Genomic DNA, 26668 nt, shown 5'->3' on the forward strand with positions numbered 1-26668 from the left:
AGTGCGAGCCGGTTACGATCAATATCTTTCTTTTGACTTGTAACTTTTGTCTGTATCTTATCATCCGCACACCGCGAATACCGTTGTTGTGATTATCATGAAAGGGCTATGAGTTCTTTCCAGGTGTTTCTGCCACCGCCAACTCTTCGTCCATTTCCCATCACAGCAAATGATACGACCCTCGAACTACGCTTCCACAATTTAAGATCATCAGCAGATGAGCATTCTCAACTTCACTCACAATCCTTATCGCTCAGGAACAGGCTCGGAGAGAAGTTGACAACATGGACCGAATTTAGTCAAGGTGGTTTGGAAAGCTTGGAAAGGAGCACTGTTCTTGGTAAACGAGCCGAGAGGAGTGATGGAAAAGAAGTAGCTGATGACAATAGTTATGCTCAACATGAAGAGAAGCGTGTAAATCACTTCGTACATCAGAAAGCGATCCACGCTCCCAATGCTGATAAAAATCTTCCCGAGGTTATACAGCTGGATAATGATATTTCGAGAGAGCATATCTCTGGAGTAGTTGCGAAAGATCTCGAGCAAAGTAGAAGAGGGTCCAGAAGAGTCACTCGTCAATCCGGTAAGTCAACCAACTCTGAATGTATCTGATCATCGTGCGATCTATTCAGACATATGATAGGCTGTAAGACATGCTGATTGTTTGTCATCTAGTATCGCTTCTCAACACGCTACCTCAGATATACCCATCTGCACCTGATATTGGTAGTGGACAATCACAGGGAGAATCATTCGATTCATTATCAACTACAACCTCATCATTTCCTTCGCAATTACTCAGTAATCCAGGTAACACATCGGTATATAATTTACCTAGATGGTCAATACCTTTACATAAGTTGACTTCGTTGTCGACTCTATTCTCATCGTCCAACATCAACCCTGGGGCTAAATCTATTCCAACGTCAACATCAATAGCGAGAACTAGATCAAAACAATTATTAATCCCTAACAACAATATTTATCACTCGATAATTATATGTATATTATCTACTGAAAGCGTAATTCAAAGACAAAGAAAGGAAGAAAAATCAAATGGTAGAGAAGGTACCTTATTTATTGGTAAATGGACAGTAACTGCTCAGCCTTTACCTCAACAAGAAGAATTGACATGTACGGTCAGGTTATGGGATGATTGTGCACAGATCTGGGGTGAAAAAGTCAGAAGAGGCGATGTGGTTTTACTAGAAAGTGAGTTCTTACGCATATATCTTCTCTCTTCTCTGTTCCTTGCCCCACTGTGTACTTTTCGATTGAAAGACATCTTTATCGTTTCAAAATTCATGCAATCGATACTAATCTTTCATGTCGGAAACTTAATAGATGTTGAATTAAAGACCGCAACTGTCAAGGAACCATCACAATTATCATTATCACCTAATCATTCACCAAAAATAACTATATTGTATCGTACTTTACCTAGATATGAATCCGTTTCACGAACCGATTATATATACCGACCACCAAAACCTATTGGAGGGGTTGAAGAAGGAAAAGTTAAAGATAGAGGGGAAATCGTACTTGAAGATAAGATCTTAAGACCAGATTTGAGGTTAGGTAGAAGTGAAGCTGGAGTTAGAAAAGTTGAATCTATAGTTAAATGGTTCGCTAATTGGGTCGGAGGTGAAGGTCCTGGATGATTGCAATGAACTCATCGTTGACCTTGAAAACCATCTTAATTGTGCCACTTAGAATCAATGCTCATTTTGTGTAGCTAAAAATTTGGGTTGTTGTTGTAACACTAAAAACGCAATGATAAGTTATATGAATAACGACAATTCAATTTCTTGTGTCAACTATGCCATTGAGCAACATATGAGTTACTTAGAATATCGTCAGCCCCATATCAAATCGGACACCTTCTTCAATTGGTTCCACCTTTCTCGGTCCCTCAAAACTTCCAGCGTCCGTCAGTTTAGCAAAAACTACAGCACCCGGGATTCCCAAGTGGTCGCCCACCTTGGTACAGACCGAGCGACAGGTAGCTTATGCTTCGCCGAGCGAACGAGAGGCGGCGTTTTCTACCTTCTATGGCCGTAGATGATAGTGTAGCTTATAACGCGTATCAAGTCAGTAAAACATATCCGGCGAGAAGGGATTGAAACAAATCAGAAAAAGTACGGATATCCGACGTAAAGGAGATATGAGAGATACTGCCGACACGAGAAGAATATTTCGAATATCCAGTGAGTGTTTTCGAGATCGGATGCTTCCTCCATGTATGACGTACCTACAAATGCGTTTTTCTGCTGCTTCAAAGGATATATTTGATAGTATGATATTGGGGTGACACATTGCGAGTACAGTCTTTTGTTTCTTCCATTGCTTGGACAAATTTGAGCGATGGTTACAACCGATATGAAACATTTTGTCCGTCCTAGTATGTTACGCAATCAAAGGAGATATCCTTTCATCGCGCTTCGATGTTATATCCCTTCACACGCTAGGCCACTGATCTGACAACTAATAAGGATACTGCAGCTCGTGAAATTTAGATACAAACCTTGTCGTTCTAGTTGTCATGATAGACGCTAACTCGTTCATTGTCAATGTAGTATACAGTAACGTATATTCAATGTTTGATCCCTTCAGACAGTTGAGACTGTATATCTAACCTTTGTACAATATGATACTGTGTATAATCAATGGAAATATCAAACAGTAGAAGTCGTTTGTCTGGGCGATCAAAATAAGGAAGATGAAGATCCTTTTATTGGGACGTGCAAATATACGTCATTCATTATCATCGCCAAATTGCAAAATCATCAGCACGATATGCATACGCAGGTTGCGGTTTGAAGCTTCTACTATACACGAGCTGGATATAAATACCTCTTAAAAGGAACCTATCGATTCGACTTTTTTCAAAAATATCTCTCAACCCATTCATAATTTCCTCAATCATTTCTCCAAACTTCATATTCAGCAGTAACTTGTTTTTCCGAATTACATCATCACAACATGGAAGAAATCTCATCAACATCTCAATACGGTAAGGATGGTAAGACCTTCTTATGTTAGTTCAGTGATTCTGATTGGGGGTCTATCACAAGTCATGTCAAGAGTAGCAAGGTTTTGAAAGATGACAGTAGTAGAACTAGTATTGTCATTCATAATCCATGTCGATCCATTACGGTTGTAGCCAATGCCCCTGAAGATTGGAAAAGCACAAATACCAACTTGGATGAGGAGCTCAATAAAATTCCCTGTCCTGTAAGTACCAAACAACTTGTCAATGCTGCTCCATCCATTTCTTCTCGAGTTCACTCGTTACAGGCTCATGTTGAAACAGCATGAGGGAGTTTAACGCTCCGGGCAGAGAGCTAACAATCTGTCTGGCTGCTTTCTTAGAAATTCGGATGTCCTGAAGGCACTCACACAAACGAGTCAGAGAGACAATACCAAAGAGGACATGATGTGCCTCAATTTTTGGGCTCAGAAATAAACACCGCCTTTGGTTATGATGTTGGACCTATAACAGTTTATAGTTGCTCGTATGATGAGGAATCCGCCGCGAACAATTCGACAGCTAAGGGTTCCTCCGTTGCTTTTACTGCAAACTCTCAAAAGGATCCATATAGACATTCAGGAATCATACACTCTTTTTGTACTGAAGGATATCATACAATTTTTCAGATGTAAAGATGGAGTACTTAGCGCATTTCTGATAAGGAATCGTGGTTTGGAGCAGGATGATACAGCATACAGCATACCGCGTACATACTCGTACATGTTATGAATAGGTTTTCTTTCCAGCTTCTCAGTCATCCTTTGCAGTCAAGTATGTACTGTATTGGGGTGGTTTCAAGGAGCCGATGAACGTCTGATCGTTCTTCCTTTGAAATCATGAAGGGAGGATGGAACCTCACTATATATATATTCATCCGTTTAATAATAACCCCTCAATGGGCTTCTTGTAGTTACGCCTAAGCATTGATGCTGAGTATCATACGAATGCCATGTCGATGAACTGAATCCTTTTTCTAGCGTAAATGATTTATCTTTTCGCCAGCATCATATTGATTCATCGAATATGGGTGTTATTGAGCAATTAACGTTTTCACAAGCTTCATCAAAAGATATCTCTTCATTTGACATCCAGCGTCACCTAGCGGAAGAACATAACGTGATCAGTCGATTCATTTGTGGGGGTCTTGATGTTTTGGGTAGTGATTCCCCCTTAACGTCTCATGAACTTCTGAAATATAGATCTACGCTGAGATGTCCCGTAAGTGTTTGAGCTACGTTTATGAGGGAGTAATAGTCTATTGACGAAGACACTTGTTGTTCATCCTTCATACGGATTATTCGGATAGACGGAGAGATGCGCAGAAGCTACATGTAAATCTATGGGGTCTAGAGAATGTAATACCAGAATTTATACCTCAGATACAATCACACGATTGGTTAAAGAAAGCTTGAGGAGAAAGTCAATTGTCGATGTCAGATTTAGCCAATACGGAGATGATAGTAATGCTGAAGGGACGACAAAGACGGCAGGGTAGGAAAGAAGCCGACCTGAATAACGCAGGTATACATCCAACTTACCTAATTGTCACCGATGAACATCTAATCTGAATAGCAAGGAAAAGAGCAAGGTAGAACGGTGGTTGTCGCTTCAATAAATGCATTACTGATCTATTCTCTAAACGATTGTAATCTGTCATCTGCCCAATTTACATATTCTCCGCTCAATTCCTGAAGTCCGGCAATTGCTAATCCAGCTATGATTGATCCAGGTCTAACAGAAAATTCAATTAGTTACAAAAGGCATTTCACGATAAACGTCGATATATTTTCTCGGAGAAGAATGCATGACTCACTGTTCAGGTGCGAGAAGTTCACCTTTCTCAAAAGCTGTAGTGAATTTTATCATTTCGTCCGGATGCATATTTGCTGGACCGTTTGTTCTAAGGTGAGCTTGCATCTATGAGGCAAATATCAGCTTTTTGTCATCTTAAGCAATTTTCAATGTATACTCACATCAGTCTGGAAATAGGTTTGTGAAGAATTGGGTGCATAAGTTATCAGCTTGTTGTGGTTATCTTCGTAACATAAATTCCCGTCAAATCACCAACTCACATTAACCATTCCAGGTCTAATTGCAAATACTCCTACACCATTTTCTTTTTCTTCAGCAGCTAAAGTTCTAGCTAAACTATTCATACCAGCTTTAGCCATTGAATATAATCCCCAACCTTGATATCCTGTTGTACTTGCTCCAGAAGAAACTAAAACTACTTTTCCTTTTGATTTTCTTAAATATGGTAATGCAGGTTGAACGAGATATATTGTTGAAAGCAAATTCAATTGAACGTAATTAACCAGAGATTCCATTGGTACAGAATCAAGTTTCTCTATGATAGGAAAAATATTGGGTATAAGCTATAGTTCCTGCAAAAGCCTATAGCTAGAATGCAAATGGTTTCTTACTTGGTTCTATCGTACCAGCATTCAATATCAATCCATCTATCTCACCCCATTTTCTTGAAGTTTCATCAACTGTTCTAACATTATCTTCGGATTTACCTACATCACCTTGTATAGGTAATACTCTATCTTTACCAAATTCATCTACTACACTTTGTAATTCGGGTGTAAGAGTTCTTGATAACGTAGTCACTCTTGCGTTGTGTTTTGAAAGTAAGATCCTCAATACAGCAAGACCTAGTCCACGCGAAGCTCCGGTGATAATTACCACAGGTGATTTAGATGACATGTTGTCTATTTCAAAGTACGCTGATCTGACATGAAAAAGCTGCTATACTACTTACGAGTACTCTGTATACATATTTATCAAGATTACTTCATCTACGTTATGATAGTAATATTAGTCTCCGTCCTTTCCGGTCCGTTAATTCGCTGCGGTGAGATTTTGTTATTCGGCTCACGCCGCCACACTCCTTGTATTACGTCAACTTGTCACTATTTAACCATCATTCATGAGGTCGGCGGCGTGAACATTATTAATATTGCAGCAGTTCCTTGTAGCTTTTTGAGGTGCTTTAGGTGACATGATCAAGTCGGAATAAGTTGGAATTCTTCACCTGTAAGATTCCATATGAGCAGGAAAATCAGGATGTCCTTCATACTATGAAATGAATTAGCTTATACTGTACAATCAAACATGAAGATGAGCCAGAGATGCACAGACTGAAAATTTGATACAGGCTAAACCCTGGTTTTAAGTGTTAGTTCGGATACCGGTAATGTGCTAATAAACTACTAGTGGGTTACACTGAAAACGCGTGACGGAATCAAATAAATGAATAATGAAACCGTTTGGGTGCGGTTGTTGATGATGCTATGCAGTATGAGTACTACTCCTCGTGCTTCTCTATTGTCCTGTCTAATATTATTATTATTATACATTACTCAAAAATTGTCATTCTCTGTTCGGTTCTTACATCCTTTCATTAGTATAACAAGTAACCCTCGATAGCAACAGTCAGCCGGCCAACCTTCGTATCATCATACCCTGGCATCTCTTTTGACAAGATCGCAAACAACTAAGCGGATTAGTTGTAGTGGCAAGGAGTAGAACTGGTTATTGATCAATATCATTGGTATAGATATCGTTCTTGAACAGAAGCAAGGTACCGTTTCATTAGGATACTACGTACGTCAATTTTTTCCGTCATTCCAGCTATACCACGGCATACACCTTGAAGTCAGTGATGGTATATCATCATTCATTGATCCTTACGTACCCATTCCAACAACCTGTAAACATTGGTCATTCCAGTCTAATCTGTATCCTACGTTTCGTAAACTGATCGATCGATTCTGTTTTTTGCTAATCTATAGTCAAACCTAGTGCTACGCCCAGTCTTATCCTGTCGAGCTCAGTAACGACAGTCAATTGTTACGGTTCCACCCAAGCAAGATGTCAAGGATACCGTCCGGACCACCATATCCCCATCAGATACCGCCTCAAAGTGCAGCAGCAGCTGGATATTATGGTAATCCTTCACTTTCTGGCAATCCATTACCACCTGTAATGCAACATCAAGGATTACCTCCTCCCCCTCCACCTCCAGGTACAGGAACACCTTATGCCTCTGATCCAAATTTATATCCATATGATCGACATCCACAATCTCTTTCTCATCCTGGTGGACCATGGAGTAATTCTGGTCCAATGCCTGGACCTGGACCTCCTCCTCATCCGTCAGCTATGCCTTTAGAAATGTATCAGAATAACCCTGCAGCTGGACCATCTTCATCACGAACTACAAGTGCAGGTGATCCATATCAAGCTTATGCTCAGCCTCTCAGATCATCACCTGGACAAAACCTTCCATCGTCTCGTCAACCGTCAATTCAAAAGTTGAATGCCAATGCCAATGCAGCTTGGTCATCAGTTCATCCTATATCAAGTGGAGCAAGTACACCAGGTCGTGTTAAACTTGAAGATCTAGTTTCGACATCCGATCGACGACCCACACCTACGTCTATACCGATACTTCCTCCTGTGCCATCCAACACTCCACAATCCAATATAGCTATCGCAGTTACTGAGAATAATAAAAGACCAGGAACTTCTGGTAATGATGGTGCAGGCTCGAGTGGGAATACAGCAGCTGCTGGTGGTGGATCAGGTAATGCTGCTGGTGGAACACAACAAGGTCCATCAGAGTTTATTAAGAAACTATATAAAATGTTAGAAGAAGAAAGCGTTGCTTTTGGGAAAGGCAAAGCTGCTGGTCAACCTAGAGATAAAGGTGGTAAAAGAGGCTCAGTAGGATGGGGTAGAGGTGGGACCACCTTCGTCGTTTGGGATATGAATGACTTTACCACGAAAGTGTTGTAAGTTAGCTGTAGCGTCCGGCCCATCTTCATCGGAATGATATCAGCTGACAAAATATCCTACATTTGTAGACCTCAGACTTTCAGGCATTCGAATTTCTCCAGTTTCGTCAGACAGTTGAATAAATACGGATTCTCAAAAGTGAGTGCTCAGTTGGGATGCCCACCACCTGGAAATAGCTAATAATTTAACATTGGCAGATCAAACATGTTGATGAGGAGTCTGGCACAATCAAGGAGAATGTAAGCTGTATGATCGCGAGACCCGCGAATGCGGCTAACAAATTGTCAATAGGTTTGGGAATTCCAACATCCAAGTTTCCAAGCTGGTGGAAAATCTGATTTGGAGAATATCAAAGTAAGTTAGCTACCACTTTGGGTTTTCCATCGCAGGCGGAAGATTTGACGACTGATACCTTCTTACGTTTTCAGCGGAAAGCTGTGGCTCCTCGTAAGACTGCTGGAGGCGAAGGAGAAGATACTTCTCCGAAAGCATTCGGACTTTCAGCAGAGGATGCAAGTCGAATCAATCTGATGGAGAATAGGATAGTCTCGTTAGAAGGTAATCTCGAGCGAGCTTTGGAGGAAGTCAGAGAAGCTAGAGCTAGGGAATCAGGTATGATGGGTGTGTTGAAGGAAGTTATTGGGCATCTAGCTGCAAGTGAAAGAGGTCAGTACATTTGTTAGTGATATAGACCACTTCCTACGGCTAATAGCAAATCTCAGCAACCTCTGGCTCGCCCATGAGCGATGGTAATTATTCACCCCGTATCTTGCATCTCTTCAAGGCATTCGATTCCATTCCTCAACCAGGAAGCCGATCAACTCCGTCAACAGGCTACGGTGCGCCCATATCAGCTTTACCATACTCTTCTCAATTCACGGGTCAAATCGCTATGGCTCCTGCTCCTACATTCAATCCGCTTTATGTCAACGGTGGAACTGCTCAAACATCGCCTCGAACCGATGGCACAGCTAGCAGAGGTAGTCGAGGAAGTATGAGTGGACCGACATCAGGTGGTGGTATGCGAGGAGTTTCAGGTGCTCCAAGCCGACTAGGTAGTCTCTCTGGACCCTCAATCGTACCTCCTGCTGCTCAAGTACCAACGACCATCATCCCGCCCACTGCTGTCCCGTTATCCACTGCCACGCAACCACAACCTGACCTAGTACCTAAAGAAGAGATAACTGAAAATCAAGCTGAAATGCCCACCTTGTTTAGTGGAGAACCACTAAGTATGACGCCCATGTTCGCTGAAACTCCCGCCTGGTTGACCGAAGGGAATCAATCTACTTTACCCATGTATCATCGAAAATCGTCTGATGGATCGACTCTTAGAATGATGTATGATGCGTTAAGTGGTGGGACTGTGCCAAACGCAGCTGGACGTTTTGCCGAAGAAGTCAACGGGACGAGTGGTGCAACTAATGGCCTGGAATCAATCAACGAGCAAGAAACTGTAAACAGCGCTGCCCCACTTGATCAACAGCAACAAGCAACTCAAATTGTCGATATTGTCATGGCACCACCTGGCGGATTTGAATCAGCTGATTTATCTGATATACAAGGTAAATCAGCTGTTTCAGTTAATGCACCTTCTTCATCTTCTTTGACTGCCTCTGTAAATGACCAACAGAATGGAGGCATCGTCTCAGTTCCAGCAGCTACGACAACCTCTACTTCACCTTCTTCTGGGACAACAAGTAAATTCAAAAAGCACACAAACGGAAATTCAGCATTAACAATAAAACCTCATTGGGCAACAACGCCAAAGATCTTGGTTGTCGAAGATGATCTAGTTTATAGACAATTGTCATCAAGATTTTTATCAAAATTCGGTTGTGTAACTGAAACGGTTGAAAATGCTCAAGGTGCTATTGAAAAGATGAACAAAGATAAATATGATTTGGTTTTGATGGATATCTTCTTTGGACCTAACATGGATGGGTAAGTGAATTTTTCGTTTTGCCACTACAAGCTTGTTGTGGTCTGACCCGTGAAGCGCTTTGATTGAGCTAAACTTCAAATAATATAGTCGTAAAGCCACTTCCCTCATCCGACAATTCGATAATTATACACCTATCATCTCTATGACATCTAACGCACAACCACGTAAGCTGTTTCTGTCACAACAATGTAATCGAAGTAGCTGACATGATTACATTGTCATTCAGAGGATGTCGACTCATACATCCGATCCGGTATGAATGATATTTTAGCTAAACCATTCACAAAACATGGACTATTCTTGATTCTAGATAAACATTTAATGCATCTTCGACAAGCACAGATATACGAGAAAATCATACCTATTTCCGTTGGTGTACCACCTTTATCCGATCAACATGTACAAGAAGCTTTAGCTATTTCTGCTGCGACGATACAAGGCCAAGGAACTGCTGGATTACTTATGGGGTTAAACGGTGACGCAAATGGTATTGGCGGTGCCAACATCATAAATGACGGTGAAGGTGGAGCCGATGGTGAACATGATGATGTAGTCATGAGAAACCCTCTTGCTGGTAGTGGTTGGAGTGATGAAACCTATCAATTGGTCTTACAAGTAAGTAATCCCAAAATATTGCTTCTGCTGTATAATCTCATGTATGTCGTTGCTGACACCCTATTTTGACTCATATAGCAATTCCTTGCAACTGGTATGATGCCTGATGTGAATAGTTTATCAAATGGATCAATAGGAACAGGTATAATATTTAGTGATGCTTCGACCTTTAATCTGAACCCACCGAATAATCGTAAAAGATCAATTGAAGCTTTGAATGATGATGGTACAGTAATGGTTGATCCATCTAGTGCTACTTTAAATGGAGGAGCATGGGAACAGTCACAATTACAACAACAACAGCAGCAACAACAACAACAAATTAATGGAAATTTGAACGGTCAACAACAACAAGCTGGACTTGGAGTTGTACCTGGATTTGGAATGGTTAATGGGATCACAATCGGGTTTGTACCTTCTGGAAGTACTTTAATGACTCACAATCCAACTATGATGAGTAATGATGGTAGTGAACGGGATCCTAAAAGACCTAGAGGTGTTGTAGGGTGAAGTATGGTAATATAAAAAGATTGAAATGAAGGGTATCTGGATATCCAGAAAATTTTATTGGCTTGGTAATTTCAAAAAGAAAATATGGACAGAGCAGCAGATCTTTCCCTGACACCCTCTTGTAGTTTAGTTTACATTTTATTTAATTGTAGCATTTCGTAGTTAAGGATATATATCTATAAAAAAGGGGAAATTCTTGAAACTTGTAATGAGTAATGAATCATGAAACGTATGAAATCGTCCTTAGAAGATAGCTTAGTGTGCCCGAGCCGATTCTACGTTGTTTGGATGACCCTATATGTATCGCTAGGTTTGAATTTACCTCGGCGTTGTTAGAGTTGAGACTTGGATTGATGCACGAGCAGTGGTGGTGACCTATAACCTATAAACTATAAGGTTATTTGCGGTTATGCCGGACATATGACGTCTCGGTGTATATGTAGAATGTTTAATACCACGCGTCGGATTAATCTTGTACGGTGATGATCCTGAACCTGAATCGAGATTTTTAATAGAGGTTGTTTTCCAATTAGAAGGCAAATAAATCAAGATATTGTGAAGATTAATTCACTTGTTGTGTTGTTTCCTCTTCTATAGATTATACAGTATAATTGAGTTGAAATACATACTTGAGAGTCAACCTCAATTCCCAGCATATTCTACTCGCTTCATCTATATCTGCTGAGGGGCAAATTTTACCCAGCATGTCATCAAAGATACCCAATTCAGCTTCAGCACCAATAAGGCAATTTAAAATATTTGCATTACCTTTAGCTAAAATACCTAAACCACATGTATTACCATTATCACCACCACCTAATCCAATTTATACACCTACATCAGAATCACCAGAAGGAGGATCATCTTCTACTTCTACTTCTACTTCTACTTCTACTTCTACTTCGAGCTCAGGAAGTAAGGATGTTCAGGGGTTAGTATCAGATTTGGATTTGGAATCAGCTAAAACACCTTTATTATTATTTCAAACTATTCAACCTGATTTATCATTAAATGATAAATCAATTTCAAAAACAACAGAATATTTAAATAAAGGTTTAAATAAAGCTTCAGATACATGGTTAAATTTAGGTAAAAAACCTAAAAATTCATGGACATATTGGTTTTATAATAAAGGTGAAAAATTAATGGATAGAATCGAATTTGAAGAATGGTCTTTAAAAAATATTAAAGAAAATCAAGGTATAAAAATTGATTCTAAAACTGGAAATTTGTTAAGTGATAGAATTGAAGTAAGTTCTGCTTTTTTTTCAAAACTTTTGGAATTTTTTTTGTTATATATACCATCAAACCGATATCATGAAAGAAAGCTATTCAAGTCTATAAAGAAATCGAGCTAATTTTATATCTACATTGATCTCATTTCTACCGATACAGATTCCCCTACTTCGTCCAAAAATTAAAGGTACAACTTTACCACCACTTTTACCCAAATTACATCGATTATTGATACATAGAATACCGTATCATAAAAAGATGATGTACAGATCATTAATAGCGTGAGTATTTTCGCTTTTCGTATCACTTCATTGGCTTAGTTATAACCACTTCCCCTTTAATGCCTCTTTAGCATCCCCATCACATGGCCATTTGCAATTATACCTGTCATACCAAATTTCCCATTCTTTTACGTCTTATGGAGAGCATGGTCACATTATAAAGCTTGGAGAGGTGCAACATATATAGAAAGTTTATTACAAAATGGTTTAATCGTTGAAAAAGAATCAAAAGAATTAACAGAAATCTATTCTGCCAAAATTGAGTCCATTGAAGAAGATAGTCAAACTACTAGTAGTAGCAGTAATAAAGATGGAGAAAATAAAGCACCTGATCAAACTTCTTCAGGTAATGAATCTTTATCAAACCTTTCAACTGAACCAGTGTCTTTAGAACAAAATCAAACAAAATCATCTTCGTCTTCGATAAATCAATTACCACCACAAGCTAAAGGTGAAACTGAATCTGCAATCGATGGAACTTCAACACCTGAAAATATGATACATAAACCTTCATCATCAACCACTTCTTCTTCTTCTTCTCCTTCTCCTTCTTCTTCTGCTACTACTTCTGGAAAAGAGGTTTCAGAAGAACGGGAAAAAGAAATCCAACAACCTTATCCAACACCTGCACCAGGACCGATAACATCAAAAGCCAAACATCCTTCTTTATTATTATCACCTTTCCAAATCCCATTATTAGCTAAAGAATTTGATTTAAAACCAATTGAAATTATGGATATTACAAGAGCTTTAGAACAAGCTGATTATAGAGCAAGAAAATCTGATAAAGAAAAATTTGATAAGGAAAATCAAGCTAAAGAGAAAAAAGGTGAGCAAAAAGCCACCGTTACTACTACTACTCAATGGAGAGGTAATTTACATAGATAAAGAGCCAAATTGACTAATGTAAATGATTATCTGCCAGAAGCGAATTGAATCAAAGCTTAGCTTAGATGTTGATTGAGTATAAAGGAATTAGGACATAGTAGCGAATTGGATTCACATTGTAAGAGTAATAATATTAGAGGTTATATGCTTTATACAAAATAGTTTTTTTGGCCGGAAATACATGATTCTTTAGATGTACAATAGACAGAAAATGCATGATCATCTTTTATTGATCGAAGTTTTCTACGGAAGTATGTTTCTTCACCTCTGAACTTGATGTTCATATACCCTTATTGCATTCTTAAATAAGGCTTCGCTCGATCGCAAATGTTGCGCATTGCGCGTTTTCGGACCCAAAGCTACTATGGGAAAACAGATGTTGCTCTTCTAGACCTACAACAACTGTCCTCGCAAGGCATCAGTCTTACATATATTCTTGGAGTAGGCGGTGACTAGCTCCATACGCCTTGCATACAACTCTCGGACCAATTTCTCGGTGGGTCAGTCTCAATATTAAGGTGTCAGCAGGAGCGATAGGAATTGTGCGCGTTTTGTAGATTACATCGAAAACGGTTAGTCACTCATGCGCAATGATCAAGGTTTGGTTAAATTTGGTGATGAACCTATTTAAGGTTAGCACCTGTTGAGAAGTCATAAACTTATTCTTTGCATGTCAAAGCTGTGCAAACCAATGATACTGATATCAGCTAGAGACACATGTTGACGGCCCGGATCTCATGTGCTCGGCCGAGTTAGAGCGAAGATTAAGATAATCTTGCCAAGAGATTCCGGTAAATATGATAATATAGACTGATCTACTAAAAGTGCGTGAAAAGCGGTGCAGCTTATGACGATAGCTATAATCAAACCTTGATTAGTTCCTATCTTCCTATCTACAAGGGTACAACATATAAATACCGCTGACACTTTAAGAAGATTGGTTAATACAGCACGAAGCACTCAGAACACTTTCGACTATACACTGGAGAAGAAAGTAATCTAACACGCATCTCACACACAACTCACGCTAAGCAAGGCTTACACTTAACAATGTCAATTGAAGAACATATCCAATCTGCATCTACGAGAAATGCAGAATTACTTCAGATTTTATCTGATACAGATCACGCATTACCTGATTCTAATCAACAACGGACATATATAACCGAATTAGAAACACAATTGGGGCAAGTTGAAACGAAATTGAACGAATTAAATAAACGTAGAGAAAGGGATTTAAAAGATCATTTAAAGTATAAAGATTCGACATTTAAACGATTTGCTTATAAAGCGACTGGACAAAAAGAAAAATTCAGTTTGAAAGCAAGTAAAGAGGAAAAAGATTATTTTGATGGATTAAGAGAAACTCAATTAAATGAAGATACAAAGAAACAATTAATTGATCAATTAACACAAGCTAAATCGGTTGAAAATGATTTAAAGAATACAGTAGATAAACATCAAAAAGCACAAGAAGAATTAAATAATTTATATAATTCAATATTTAAAGGTTCTACACCGAATTATCCTGAAGAAGATGAATTTGAAAATAAAACCAATCAATTATTAAATGAATATCAAAATTTAAGACAAATTTTAGATTGTGAGAATCGAGTTAAAGGGTTAATTGAACAAGCTTCTAGATCAATGAGAATGTCATTAAATCATTTATCTTCTGCAGAAAGTTATTCAACATGGGATATGTGGGGTGGTGGAACAATGTCAGATATGATGGAAAGAAATGAATTATCTTCAGCAGATAGACAATGGTCACAAGTTCAAATGTTAATTTTACAAGCTAAACATTTATCACCAAATTATGTAAGAGATTTACCTCAAGTTAAAGTTGCAATGGGAAATATAATGTCAGATGTTTTCTTTGATAATATTTTCACTGATATGGCATTTCATGAAAAGATTAAACAAAGTAAATTTGAAATGAATCAAGCTGCAGATTTAGTCGAAAGGAATTTACAAGAAAATCAAATCAGATTAAATCAATTAAATCAAGATTTAAATTCAAAATCAAAAGCTTTAGAACAATCTAGATTAGATTTACAGAATAAACGAAGTGAGATATTTAGAAGGATTGGAGCTTCGTTACCGGAATATAGTAAATAAAGGACTTGAAAGAAAGAAGTAAAAGTATAATAATATCCATGTGACATGTCTATGTATGTATATATATATGAAATTTGTCAACATGATATACCTGTCCATCTTCATGAGGTACCACCCATCTCCCAAGTCATTCAGTTCTAGCTGCATTGGGTGCAATGCTATGCTCTTCTCTCACCGACCCAAGGATGTATGCATTAGACAACTGTCCATCTTCGTTACAGCTATGTATCAGATAGTTGAGATTGACGGTGGAGATTTAAGAATCTCCGCACTGAACACGTGACTTGCAGCATGTTATCGTTGCTTTATTTGTGACAAGAAGGTCGGTGTATAAAAAGTTGAAAATGACAAATACTGGTTGCTGTTTCTTGTTTTGGTGCTCTAAAAATTGATCCAACTGAAGAACCTATAAAAGCGACCACTCCAATCTGGTCACATCTAAGATGCCGAAAGCCACCACAACAGTGAAAAAGCAAAAAACTGCAAAGTCATCCCAGTCAGATACCTCAACTACAGTCAACAATGGTAAATCAGTTACAAAAGGAAAAGGTTCATCGAAATTATACTCAGGATTCTTACCTATCCCACTGATCCTACCCTCATTTGTACCTATGTCAAACTCTTCTTCTTCGTCTTCTAGCAAACCAGTTACTTCAGTAAAACATTATATATACGCTAGACCACATACCAACAAATCTTCTTCTTCGTCTAGTTCAGCTTCATCAAGCTCAAATACAAGTTTACCTGATGGTAGAACTTTATTCGTTACCAATCTACCTGTTGATGCAAGTAGACAGGATCTGAGAACTATTTTTGGTAAATGGGGTATAGTAGAAGATATCAAAATAGGTTCCAATGAAGTTGATGTTTTAGAACAAGCTGTTAGAGGTTTACCTGTTGAAGATTTAGATGATGAAGAAGATTCGGATTTAGATGGTGAAGATGAAGATGAAGTTGATGAGAATCAGATGCAAGGAGAGGAGGACCATGAAGAAGAAGAAGAAGAAAATCAAAAAGCAGAACCTCAATTTCAAGGTGATGGATTAGCACCGAAATTAAGTAAAAATCAAAAGAAATCATTACGACGTAAAGCCAAAAACGCATTACCACCTTCTGTACCTTCAATAAATCAATTACCATCTTTAAATCCTAGATCAGAAGGTAGATTTGATTTTTCTGGTTCAAGATCATGTCATTTAATATATTTAGATCCAATTTCCATAGATAGATTAATGTGTTCATCATTATTAGATTCAATAACGTTAGCTCAATATGGTGAAAAGGATTTAGAAGAAGAAAATCCAATTGGATTAGAATATTACACAAAATTATATGAAACTTGTCGACCTGATTTATCAAGTATAAAATCGTTTGCAGATTCATCAATGAATAGATTCGATTATTTACATGGATTATTATTATCTTCAAGAGCTAAAAAACAAGGTGCTGGAGCTTTGGTTGATGAAGATGGTTTCACTGTTGTAGTTAGATCAGGTAAATATGGTAGAGCAGGTTCAAGAGGTGATGGTTTAGGTAAAGGTGGTGTAGGTGTCGCTTCAAGAGGTTTCGATAAAAAATTACAAAATAAAAAGAAAGGTCAAGGTGCAGGTGAATTAAAAGATTTTTATAAATTTCAAAGAAATGAAAGGAAAAGACAAGGTATGTTATGTTTCTTCGCTTATAAACGGTGAATTTCCATGATCACCACACCTCTGCTTCTTAAGATCTTTTTCCTCATGTGTATCTCTCAAAGCTATTATTCATACCTCGTATCTTATGGGAAGCATCTGAGACGATATGCTAACCCTTTCTATACTCTTTGCCCCAAACAGAACTCGCCGATCTCCGTTCCAAATTCGAATCAGATAAACAGAAAGTTGAAGAGCTCAAAAAGTCAAGAAGGTTTAAACCATATTAAGACATTATCCTTCATAGTCTATAGCTGTGGTAATTTCTCAATCTCATATGTCAATATGCATTTTGGGTTAATTAATATATATCACATAATGTGTTATGTACATAATGGGAATTTCTTAATACTGCCTGATCCGCTTTCAAGTGCAGGAATACCTCCCTCCGATCTTAACCAGTCACTTGATCCCAAATAAGAATTCAACTGAAGACACGCCAGTAATACCTAGGAGCTGAATAATCCTTAGTGACGTTCAGTGAAGGAATTTGATTAAGTTGATTGAAGAAATTCAGAACTATGCACGAAGGTAACTACCTATTTCATATCTAGGGAGAAAAGTCTTTTCCCATAATTTGTCTTGAGTTCGGATTAATTCTCAAACGAGATAAGATCCTCTTCTTCTCCGTCGTTTTGATGCAGACATCTGTAGACTGTAACGCTAGCATCTTCGTCAAGCTCGAGAGAAGCATAAAGCCATTGACTGACACGGGTGGTAGCTTCGTCTTTGGTAGGTTTGAAGTCGAATTTCTGCGTTCACACCCAGCATTGCAAGTACGACTCTCTTAAAATGATCGCAAAATTAAGGTGTCTATTCAAGATATGTAGGAAATAAAGTGATGTTTTGATTCCATCGGATCAAGGGGACTTACTGGACATTTCAGACTACTTGCAATATCAATTTGACTATTAACATCCTTGGGTGCATTTCCAATAATGCTGATAGAATTGCAATCTGAAAATCTCGCAATCAAATATCTTTCTTGCGATCCTCTTAATAAAAGTCTTTCTATAATCTTTCTTGTATCACTAGCTTTGGTAAAAACGTAACTCTTACCGGTTATACCATAGAGGTGGTTCTTTGATGATATTTCGGACATACTGTATTAGCAGAAGTAACAGTGCTATGTGTGGCTTAAGATTGTTTATAAATTCGATGGATTGATTTACAACTATTTATGAACAATATCAAGGGCTATATATACACATTATCAGTGTAGTTTTAGAAAAGAAGGCGTGGATTGACCTACTCGAGTACCTTCGCTTGCCAAACTTTGCTCACTTTCCCCCCCATGATGAGCCTTCCAAACATCACCCTTTGTGTGGAGCTATGTGTGGAGCTAAGACTATAAATTGCGAGAATATGTTGTAATGATTATTGGAAGGACTGACAAAATAAGCAGCCTTAGACTTCGAAGAATTATGGAACCTTTCGATCTTCTATCCCGACTATACCGGATGTAGAGCAGATCCGGTTGTCTTTCGATACGACTACTGGCACCGTGGTCGCCTGAAGGAAATGATATTTTATAAGCCATACGTTCCTCTGTAGCAAGCTGTAATTCAATCCTACCGTATCTCGCCATTGACACAAGCTGTACCATTGCTTCTGCCACGATCAGAATGTGTGTTTGCCTCTATTGGTTTCTGTGAAGGACAACCGCCACTTTGGGACGTTGCTTGATCAAGACATGAACGATGTGTATCTGGTCAGTCATATACAGTATAGATATGCATTCGAGACACACTAGGTTTACCTACTAGAACCTATTCACAATCCTTCCACAACCAAATTCCGTACTGCTCGATCTTTTTCAATGTTAACATATATAAAAAGCTGCTATTATCAGAGTATCACTTAGGATTGGGGAAGGTTTGAAGCCGAGAAATCCTCAATAGTTTTCCCCAGGGTTAATCTTTCATTTTATGATCATGAGTTGTACTCAGAAGTCTCGTGATTTAGCGTCATAATCATTCATATATCTCTTCCCTTGTAATAGGTTGATAGATTTGACTACGGATCTCACAGTAGCTACGGAGGATCCGTTCTTCTTCTTCTTCGTTATATTCTTCCTTAGATGGAGGTCTTGGATGTTTGTCAATATAGTCATCGATCCATTCCAATGACTGTTCCTTGGTTTTTTCTTTGGTTCTGAAATATTTCAGTACCGCTGGATTAGAGTTTCGGCAGGTTGCATTACCGGTCTTTTTTATCCATGAAAATGAAAACAATTAATGTTTCATTTTTTGTATATTTGGTTCATCAATCAGCACTTAAAGTGTGGTGATCATAACTTACAAAACAATTTAACATTTTTGAACCTACGAACAATCTACTTTCTGCATTATCTGGAACGTCACCGATGATTGCAAAATGACCACAATCATATTTGATCAAAAGTGATGTTCCAGTTTCACCTCTAACATGATACTTGATGAAATTATCATAATGTGCGCTAGCATGCTCACTAGTGGATTTTGCTGTTGCATTACAATACTCTACAGTAGGTACACCATAATTTCCTGCATCCTTTTGGGGTTTAAACGGTCCTTCATAATTCACTTCACTATCAAAAGTACCATATTCATTCGAGTGGTTTTCGATAGATTGTTCGACATCTTGGGTGGAATTTTCTGCTGTTCCACTTTGAATATCACCAAGGAAGGTACAGATAAATGTATTTTCTTCAGCCATGTTGTAGATCCAAAAATTGTCTATAGTATCTAGGGTTCAATGAGTCAGTAGTTCAGAAAGAGATATAAGTAGTAATCAAAGTAATAGGTTCAGATGATTATGCAAGTCACAAGTCGTGATATACGGATTTGCGTGATATTTATATTTATTTGTATCCACAAACGTATACGACGGCAATCCAAAAATTTATTACGACAGACGGTCGAGAATGGTGCACACATATTATGTACAGCAGGAGGTAATCGGAGTGAGGTTTCCTTTCATTATGTTTGAAACTCCACAAATAGTTTATCGAAGTATAACTTGTAAGAAGTCAGCCCTATTTTGCAAGTCAGTACAATAATGACCTGCTTCCGACGTGAAGAAGACATAATCATACAGGGGTTTTTTTTTTCCCGTCAAGATGTAAACTGCTAGAACGTTAAAATGCCTATTGGATGAAATGACGACATAAGCAGGCTTCAAATCGAAGAAATGAGGAAACTTTGGATTTTCTAACGTGATTCCGAGAAAGAGAAGACATCTTGTTAGCCATATACCATAGTTCTGACATTAACACACAAGCCTTACAGCACCGTTACCTCTACCACATTCAGAGTATGATTTTGCCACTACGAGTATGGTTTCTGAGAGGGACACACGTCGCTTTGGGAGTTTGAACAATCAAGACATGGATGCTGTGTATCTATTGAGAACATGCAATATAGAAATGCATTTAGAGCGCACCAAGTTCGCTTGCTAGAACCTATTTACAATCCTTCCACAAACAAATTCGTGCTAATCGAACTAGTCCAATGTTAAAATATAGGAAAAAAGCTGCTATGATCAGTATCATACAGGATTGGAAAGACTATAAGCTGAAGAAGTCCCATGGGTTGCCATCAGGGATGATCTCCCAATATCATTTGCACTCAGGTGTCCCGTGATTTAGCGTCATAGGCATATATCTCTTCTTCTGGGATAGGTCGATAGATAAGACTACGAGCTTCACACCACATTTCCAGTTCTTGCTCTTCACCATCATCATCCTCATTGGTTTTTCTCTTTGAATCAGGATCAGGTTTGGGGTTTTTATCTAAAAATTCATTTATCCATTCCACAGACTGATCCTTGGCTTCCTCTTTTGTTCTAAAATATTTCATTGCGGCCGCACCACAATCTTTTCCACAGGTGTCTCTACCGGTCTGTTTTCAATTCATGAGGATGAATGTTTATCAATTCGAATACGAGTAAAGACGAGTTCATTATAGATGTTCAATAGGAAGGAATAGGCACCAAACCAAAAAAAAAAAAAAAAGAAAATATGGCGCAGGGATACAGTAACAATGTTGATGTTGAAAAAAAAGTTAGTAGTTAGTATAAGGAGAAAGATGATAACAACAAGGGAAGAGAAGAAGAATAATCATTTCTTAACTTTTCAAGTTTCAAAACCCAACTCACATGATACCCATTTAATTTTATACCTGTAAAAAACCTACTTTTCGCATCATCTGGAACATCATTTATAATGGCAAAATTACCACAAGCATATTTGATTAATCTTTAATGAAAGGACCATAGAGCGAGCCATCGTGATCATCGATTAACTTTTTTGTTGCACAAAAATATTCTACAGTACCAGTACTATAATTTTCTGCATTTCTTTGAGCTTTGAATGGTCCAGAGTAATTCACCTCAACTTCAGTATCTTGAGCTGTAGATCGTTCAGAATGCTGGGTAGAAATTTCTGTTTCACCTTTGGAAGTATTATCGAGGGAAATCGAAGAATGTCGTTCAGCCATATTTTGTAGATTAAATACAAAGAAAACAAGAGGTTCAGTTGATTATGCAAGCTCAAAAGCTGTAAAAGTTATATTCGATGGAACTCGCATGATATATTTATGTATGATATACGTATATATATGTCTGTGACAGCGACCACAATGTTTGGTATGAGTGACTGTCGAGAATGGACATACATATTTGTGTACTGAGGAGAGTGTTCGGAGTGAGAAAGTACAAGGTGGGGAAGTCCTTCTATCCAAAGCGAAGTCTTCTCAAAGTAGTGCAGAAATGATCGAAGCATCCTCCCCCACCCTGTTCAATTCGTTATCGTTATAGCATAGCATTCCCCTGATTTAAGCGACTAGTCTACGAGACTCAGACGCCAAGGGATCAACCTTTTTGTCACTTCGTATATAGTATATGAGTGCTACTTATTCCCAACTCAACTTGTAAGCTAAAATTAGACTCAACTCACAATGAAAGGATGCCTTGCCAAATTGTCAGTACATATTGATATTCCGCTTTCGTTGATCTAGTCGACATAGGAGAAGTTGTACAATGTCCCATTGAAGCAGAATAGATGCATATGATTTTTGTTTTTATAAGGAAAGTCTACTATTTCCGATCCACCTTGAACGTCCGCTGCTACAACTCTATACTTGACTACGCTTAGTAGATCATTGAGGACATATCTAAATAGAATAACAGGTGCGAGGTCAGCTTCCAACATAATAAAGATAGATATGAATGATATATAGTGATGGCACCATTTCGACACCGTGAGGCGGGAAATGTAGACTTACCAGCTCTGATTCGGTTGTAATCGAAGAGACCTTCAGTTCTACCAAGAGCAGCAATAGCAATATCTTTGTCCCAAAGGTATTGTCTAGCAACTCTTTGGATTTCTTCAGGTGTAACAGCATCAACGTATCTTTCAATTTCTTTTGGTGTGTATCGTTTACCAGTAGTGATCAATTGTCGACCGATCTGAGTGACAATAAAAAGGGTTAGCTTGAAATGATATATAGAGAGCAAAGTCAGGTTCACTTACATCTTCAGCAATAGCGGTTGTACCATCTAAACCCAATAGTAATGAAGCTTTAAGTTGTTGTTTGGCTCTTTCAACTTCAGCAATGGTTGGTGATATAGACATTCGGGTCCATTCTTTAAGTGTGAAGTGGACGAGATCATCAACGTTCATGAGGCTGAGAAAGTGATTGAAAAATTCAGTTATTATCTCCGTAGAATCATGTATAAATAAATCCGAACCAGCTTCACTCACTTTTCAGTTACCATGTAGATACCCCAAAGACCGGTATCAGAGTAAGAAGTTGAGAAAGACATGTATGAATTGGCAAGGTTATTTGAAGATACGATATGTGATAATTTTGAAGATAATAAAGGTGAAGCACCTAAAGATCTATCCCAATTACCGAAAATAGATTGCATAACTAACATTGGCCAATAATCTGGTGATTTCCATGAAACACCTTCAACTGCAATAGCTAAATTTAATGTATCCATTGTATCATCTCTAACTCTAACTTCTGAACCTAAGAAATCTGTTTTTGGATGAGCTTGTCCACCTAATGGAATTGGGTTAGATGAAACTGGTAAAGAAGCAAAGTTTTCTTCAGCCAATTTAACTAATTGTTCATGTTCAATTGATCCTGCACCAATTAATGCCATTCTATCGGCAGTGTAGTTTTTGGAAATGTAATTTTGTAAATCAGATTTTGAAATTGAGTTGATGTGTTCTTTTGGACCAAGAATGGTGTTACCGAGAGGGTAGCCTGTGAAGGTGAGGTAAAACTGTAAGTTTATGTTCAGAACGATACCATTTGACCATTACTCTGATAACTCATTTATCCCTTATTGTAAATCACTTCTACCCAATATATGAAAAACGCTGACTCACCTTGATAAGCAACAGAATGTAAATGATCAAATACAACTTCTTCAAGTTGTTTTTCAACTTCTTCTTGTTCTCTTAAAATGACATCTCTTTCTCTTTCAATTGCACTTTCTTCTAATTTTGAATTTTGTAAAATATCAGATAAAATATTGACTGTTTTTGAAACATCTTTATCAAAAGATTTTGCGTAATATACAGTTTGTTCTCTTGATGTATAAGCGTTCAAGTGAGCTCCAAGGTTTTCAACTTCTAATTCAAGTTGAGTTTGTGATCTTGTTTTTGTACCTTTGAATGCGAGGTGCTGTGAAGTGGTAGAAGAGTTGGTTAGTGATGTTTACAAATATATTATACTATTATCCCACATCCCACCCTAAACCAATACTGATATGCCCCCATCCCACCCCTAGCTACCAAGGTAGTATTGGCCCACCCACCCACCCTTTCAATACTAATCTGCCCCCATCCCACCCCTAACTGCCGTTATAGCAGATATCCCACCCACCCGCCCTTTCAGTACTAATCTGCCCCCATCCCACCCCTAGCTACCGCTTTAAAGAGTTTAACTCACCTCTAAGAAATGAGCAGTTCCACTAGCATTTTCAGCATCTGCTCTTGAACCTGCATCAATCCATAATCCTACAGTTGATGTTTTTGATCCTGGTATAGTTTCAGTTGAAATTGATAAACCATTTGATAAAACTGAAGTTTTTGTTTCTGGATCTTGTGAAGGTAAAGTTACTGGATGTACTGCTGCCAAGTTTCTTGAGAGGGTCTATTAGTTATTAGTTATTACGTATAAAGATGAATATCAGTATAATATGTCATATATATGATAGTATGTATTTGAGGTTTTTCTTTATAGATCGGAATATCATCCATGACTAAAAAAAAAAACCAACTCACAGGTTTCAATACTCTGGGAGCGGGTGGTCGAGCTAAAGCTCTTGAGATCAATCTTGAAGCTACCATCTTGAAACAAGATCTTATAGTGTCGATAGGTGATGATAGATGGGACTGAAGATGGTTTTTTTGAAAGACGTATAGACAAATAATAATACCACCTGAATTGATGATTATCGATTTACCTTGTTAACGATTATCGAGGAATAGCCAATAGTGGCATCAAATAATCTAGTTACAACAATACAGTCAACCAGTCACAGTCAAGGTGTAACGGTGCAACGGTGCAACTCGGAATAACCATACAACCAATACATAACCCCGCTATTCCCGATCACGAGGCAAAGTATTAAATGACTTGACACGCGACGAGCTAGATGCAATGCACGTCACCATGAACAGATTAACAGATTACAGGTTACAGGTTACAGATATATGTTATATAATAAGTTATCTATAAGATTATCTATAGTATCAGGTATTCACTGATTTACACAGCGATTTATAAACAAACAGCGAATCAACAACTAAAATCCTTCTAGGGGCAGGCTTTGGATACTCTCTCTATCATTCAAGCACGAAAAGAACCCCCAACCAAAAATGTCATACTTATCAGCTCAACAACCTAATTCATATTCACCTTATTCTGCTTCTTCTTCTTCTACTTCTTCAGAACCTTTAGCATTTTTTGGAGGATCAGGTGGAAATGGTATAAATAATTTAGGTTCATCATCTTCACTGTCATCTACATCACCTTATTATGGTGGATCAAGATCATCTTTAGAAGGTAACATGGGTAACTCAGGTTTTGGTTCATCATCAGGAGTAGGTGCAAGTGGGAATATGAATACTCAAAATGCAAGAATGTTCATGGGTGAATCTAAATGGTGGGAAGCTTTTGGTACAGGTGGATTTGAAGGTGAACCTAGTTTGATGGAGGGTGAGTATAGTTTGAATCTTCACACGTAAAAGAGGGTATGAGTATGGGTAGATACACGGGATCAACGCAAGAACAAGTTGTAAATATGTTATCTTAAGACATTGCAACTTGTGTGTACTCGTCAAAATAGATATTTGGATAAAATTAGTCTAACGGATGATATTGATGTTTTACATACTTGTACGTCAGTTTATCGCTAATATGTCTTTATGTTGTTTCTGTAGAACTCGGTATAAACCCATCACATATCTTACAGAAATCATTAACGGTGTTAAATCCATTAAGGAGAGTGAATGAAAATATAATGGATGATGCAGATTTAGCTGGTCCTTTAGTGTTTTCATTCGCATTTGCTTTTTTCCTATTACTTGTGAGTTTTTTGTTTTATATCCGTCATCATAGAAATAAAATTGGAATATCCAGCAATACATACATATATATATATACACATATATAAATGAAATCCCTATATCGTGAAATATGGAATAAAAGTTAACTTGTCTTTTACTTTTACTTTTTTTTTTACTTTTTGATATAGTCTGGTAAACCACAATTTTCATATATTTACGGAGTCGGTTTATTAGGAACGACAGCTATATATTTATTATTAAATCTAATGTCAGAAAATGGTATAGATGCATATAGAACAGCATCTGTTTTAGGTTATTGTTTATTACCTATGGTAGGTTTAGGTGGTTTAGGTATGGGTATAGGAATAGATTCACCAATAGGTTATTGTTTATCAATTTTATCAATTTGTTGGTGTACATATTCAGCTTCATCAATTTTCGTTATTGTTTTAAGAATGGATCATCAAAAATTATTAGTCGCATATCCTATAGGTTTATTATATGGTTGTTTTGCTTTATTAAGTATTTTTAATGTTAAAAAGTAAAAAGTAAAAAAAGTAGAATAAAATCAAGTGAAAAAATGTATATATATACAATCAAAAAGAAGAATTAAATATGTCCCAACCTATATATCGACATAACAGCTGTACATGATTGATTTGAAAAGTCAAAGCCTAATGGATGACCAATAAAGGGGAATCCAGAAACAAGGCTTCTTCTACAGCAGAAACATCATTTTGGTCAAATGGTGGATTCTTCATTCTCATTCTGCGTTATGATATTATCAAGTTAAACTTGATCAGAAGCAGCTATTGTAAAGTTTGAGGAGATTATTCACATGGGTACCATATATAGATCATAAGGAATGAATGCATGTAATATCCTTGATACACAATGCTACAATAGCGTTCATGTGAAACCGAAAGACGCCTTATAACGTGAAGCAAACCATCTATATCCATGAAAAAGGAAATGAGAATTGAG

General features: G+C 37.7%; 10 protein-coding genes across 10 annotated transcripts; 6 read left to right on the plus strand and 4 right to left on the minus strand.

Annotated features, from left to right (window-relative positions):
- Nucleotides 1-108: 108 nt before the first annotated feature.
- L201_005457 (uncharacterized protein) lies at nucleotides 109-1661 on the plus strand (the record flags this gene model as incomplete). Its single annotated transcript, XM_066221187.1, has 3 exons — nucleotides 109-583; nucleotides 676-1212; nucleotides 1345-1661. The coding sequence occupies 3 exons, from the start codon at nucleotides 109-111 to the stop codon at nucleotides 1659-1661; spliced, it is 1329 nt and encodes a 442-aa protein (XP_066077284.1).
- Nucleotides 1662-4659: 2998 nt separating this feature from the next.
- L201_005458 (uncharacterized protein) lies at nucleotides 4660-5740 on the minus strand (the record flags this gene model as incomplete). Its single annotated transcript, XM_066221188.1, has 4 exons — nucleotides 4660-4762; nucleotides 4845-4948; nucleotides 5104-5378; nucleotides 5455-5740. 4 exons carry the CDS (start codon nucleotides 5738-5740, stop codon nucleotides 4660-4662), a joined length of 768 nt encoding a protein of 255 aa, XP_066077285.1.
- Nucleotides 5741-6907: 1167 nt separating this feature from the next.
- On the plus strand, nucleotides 6908-10904 carry L201_005459 (uncharacterized protein; the record flags this gene model as incomplete). The annotated part of the gene is made up of 10 exons (XM_066221189.1): nucleotides 6908-7830; nucleotides 7903-7972; nucleotides 8032-8073; nucleotides 8126-8188; nucleotides 8263-8500; nucleotides 8557-9778; nucleotides 9867-9943; nucleotides 10006-10394; nucleotides 10473-10620; nucleotides 10666-10904. 10 exons carry the CDS (start codon nucleotides 6908-6910, stop codon nucleotides 10902-10904), a joined length of 3411 nt encoding a protein of 1136 aa, XP_066077286.1.
- A 704-nt stretch (nucleotides 10905-11608) lies between these two features.
- On the plus strand, nucleotides 11609-13309 carry L201_005460 (uncharacterized protein; the record flags this gene model as incomplete). The annotated part of the gene is made up of 3 exons (XM_066221190.1): nucleotides 11609-12154; nucleotides 12300-12421; nucleotides 12493-13309. 3 exons carry the CDS (start codon nucleotides 11609-11611, stop codon nucleotides 13307-13309), a joined length of 1485 nt encoding a protein of 494 aa, XP_066077287.1.
- A 1050-nt stretch (nucleotides 13310-14359) lies between these two features.
- L201_005461 (uncharacterized protein) lies at nucleotides 14360-15430 on the plus strand (the record flags this gene model as incomplete). Its single annotated transcript, XM_066221191.1, has 1 exon — nucleotides 14360-15430. The coding sequence occupies one exon, from the start codon at nucleotides 14360-14362 to the stop codon at nucleotides 15428-15430; it is 1071 nt and encodes a 356-aa protein (XP_066077288.1).
- Nucleotides 15431-15873: 443 nt separating this feature from the next.
- Nucleotides 15874-17348, plus strand: L201_005462 (uncharacterized protein; the record flags this gene model as incomplete). The annotated part of the gene is made up of 2 exons (XM_066221192.1): nucleotides 15874-17089; nucleotides 17263-17348. The coding sequence occupies 2 exons, from the start codon at nucleotides 15874-15876 to the stop codon at nucleotides 17346-17348; spliced, it is 1302 nt and encodes a 433-aa protein (XP_066077289.1).
- Nucleotides 17349-19383: 2035 nt separating this feature from the next.
- On the minus strand, nucleotides 19384-19815 carry L201_005463 (uncharacterized protein; the record flags this gene model as incomplete). The annotated part of the gene is made up of 1 exon (XM_066221193.1): nucleotides 19384-19815. One exon carries the CDS (start codon nucleotides 19813-19815, stop codon nucleotides 19384-19386), a length of 432 nt encoding a protein of 143 aa, XP_066077290.1.
- Nucleotides 19816-20726: 911 nt separating this feature from the next.
- L201_005464 (uncharacterized protein) lies at nucleotides 20727-21596 on the minus strand (the record flags this gene model as incomplete). The annotated part of the gene is made up of 2 exons (XM_066221194.1): nucleotides 20727-20999; nucleotides 21489-21596. 2 exons carry the CDS (start codon nucleotides 21594-21596, stop codon nucleotides 20727-20729), a joined length of 381 nt encoding a protein of 126 aa, XP_066077291.1.
- A 652-nt stretch (nucleotides 21597-22248) lies between these two features.
- On the minus strand, nucleotides 22249-24463 carry L201_005465 (uncharacterized protein; the record flags this gene model as incomplete). The annotated part of the gene is made up of 7 exons (XM_066221195.1): nucleotides 22249-22271; nucleotides 22383-22566; nucleotides 22631-22784; nucleotides 22862-23372; nucleotides 23498-23795; nucleotides 24063-24266; nucleotides 24398-24463. The coding sequence occupies 7 exons, from the start codon at nucleotides 24461-24463 to the stop codon at nucleotides 22249-22251; spliced, it is 1440 nt and encodes a 479-aa protein (XP_066077292.1).
- Nucleotides 24464-24994: 531 nt separating this feature from the next.
- L201_005466 (uncharacterized protein) lies at nucleotides 24995-26229 on the plus strand (the record flags this gene model as incomplete). The annotated part of the gene is made up of 3 exons (XM_066221196.1): nucleotides 24995-25334; nucleotides 25559-25704; nucleotides 25873-26229. The coding sequence occupies 3 exons, from the start codon at nucleotides 24995-24997 to the stop codon at nucleotides 26227-26229; spliced, it is 843 nt and encodes a 280-aa protein (XP_066077293.1).
- Nucleotides 26230-26668: the final 439 nt, after the last annotated feature.

This window comes from Kwoniella dendrophila, chromosome 7, assembly GCF_036810415.1.
Source record: "Kwoniella dendrophila CBS 6074 chromosome 7, complete sequence".
Lineage (NCBI taxonomy): Eukaryota > Fungi > Basidiomycota > Tremellomycetes > Tremellales > Cryptococcaceae > Kwoniella > Kwoniella dendrophila.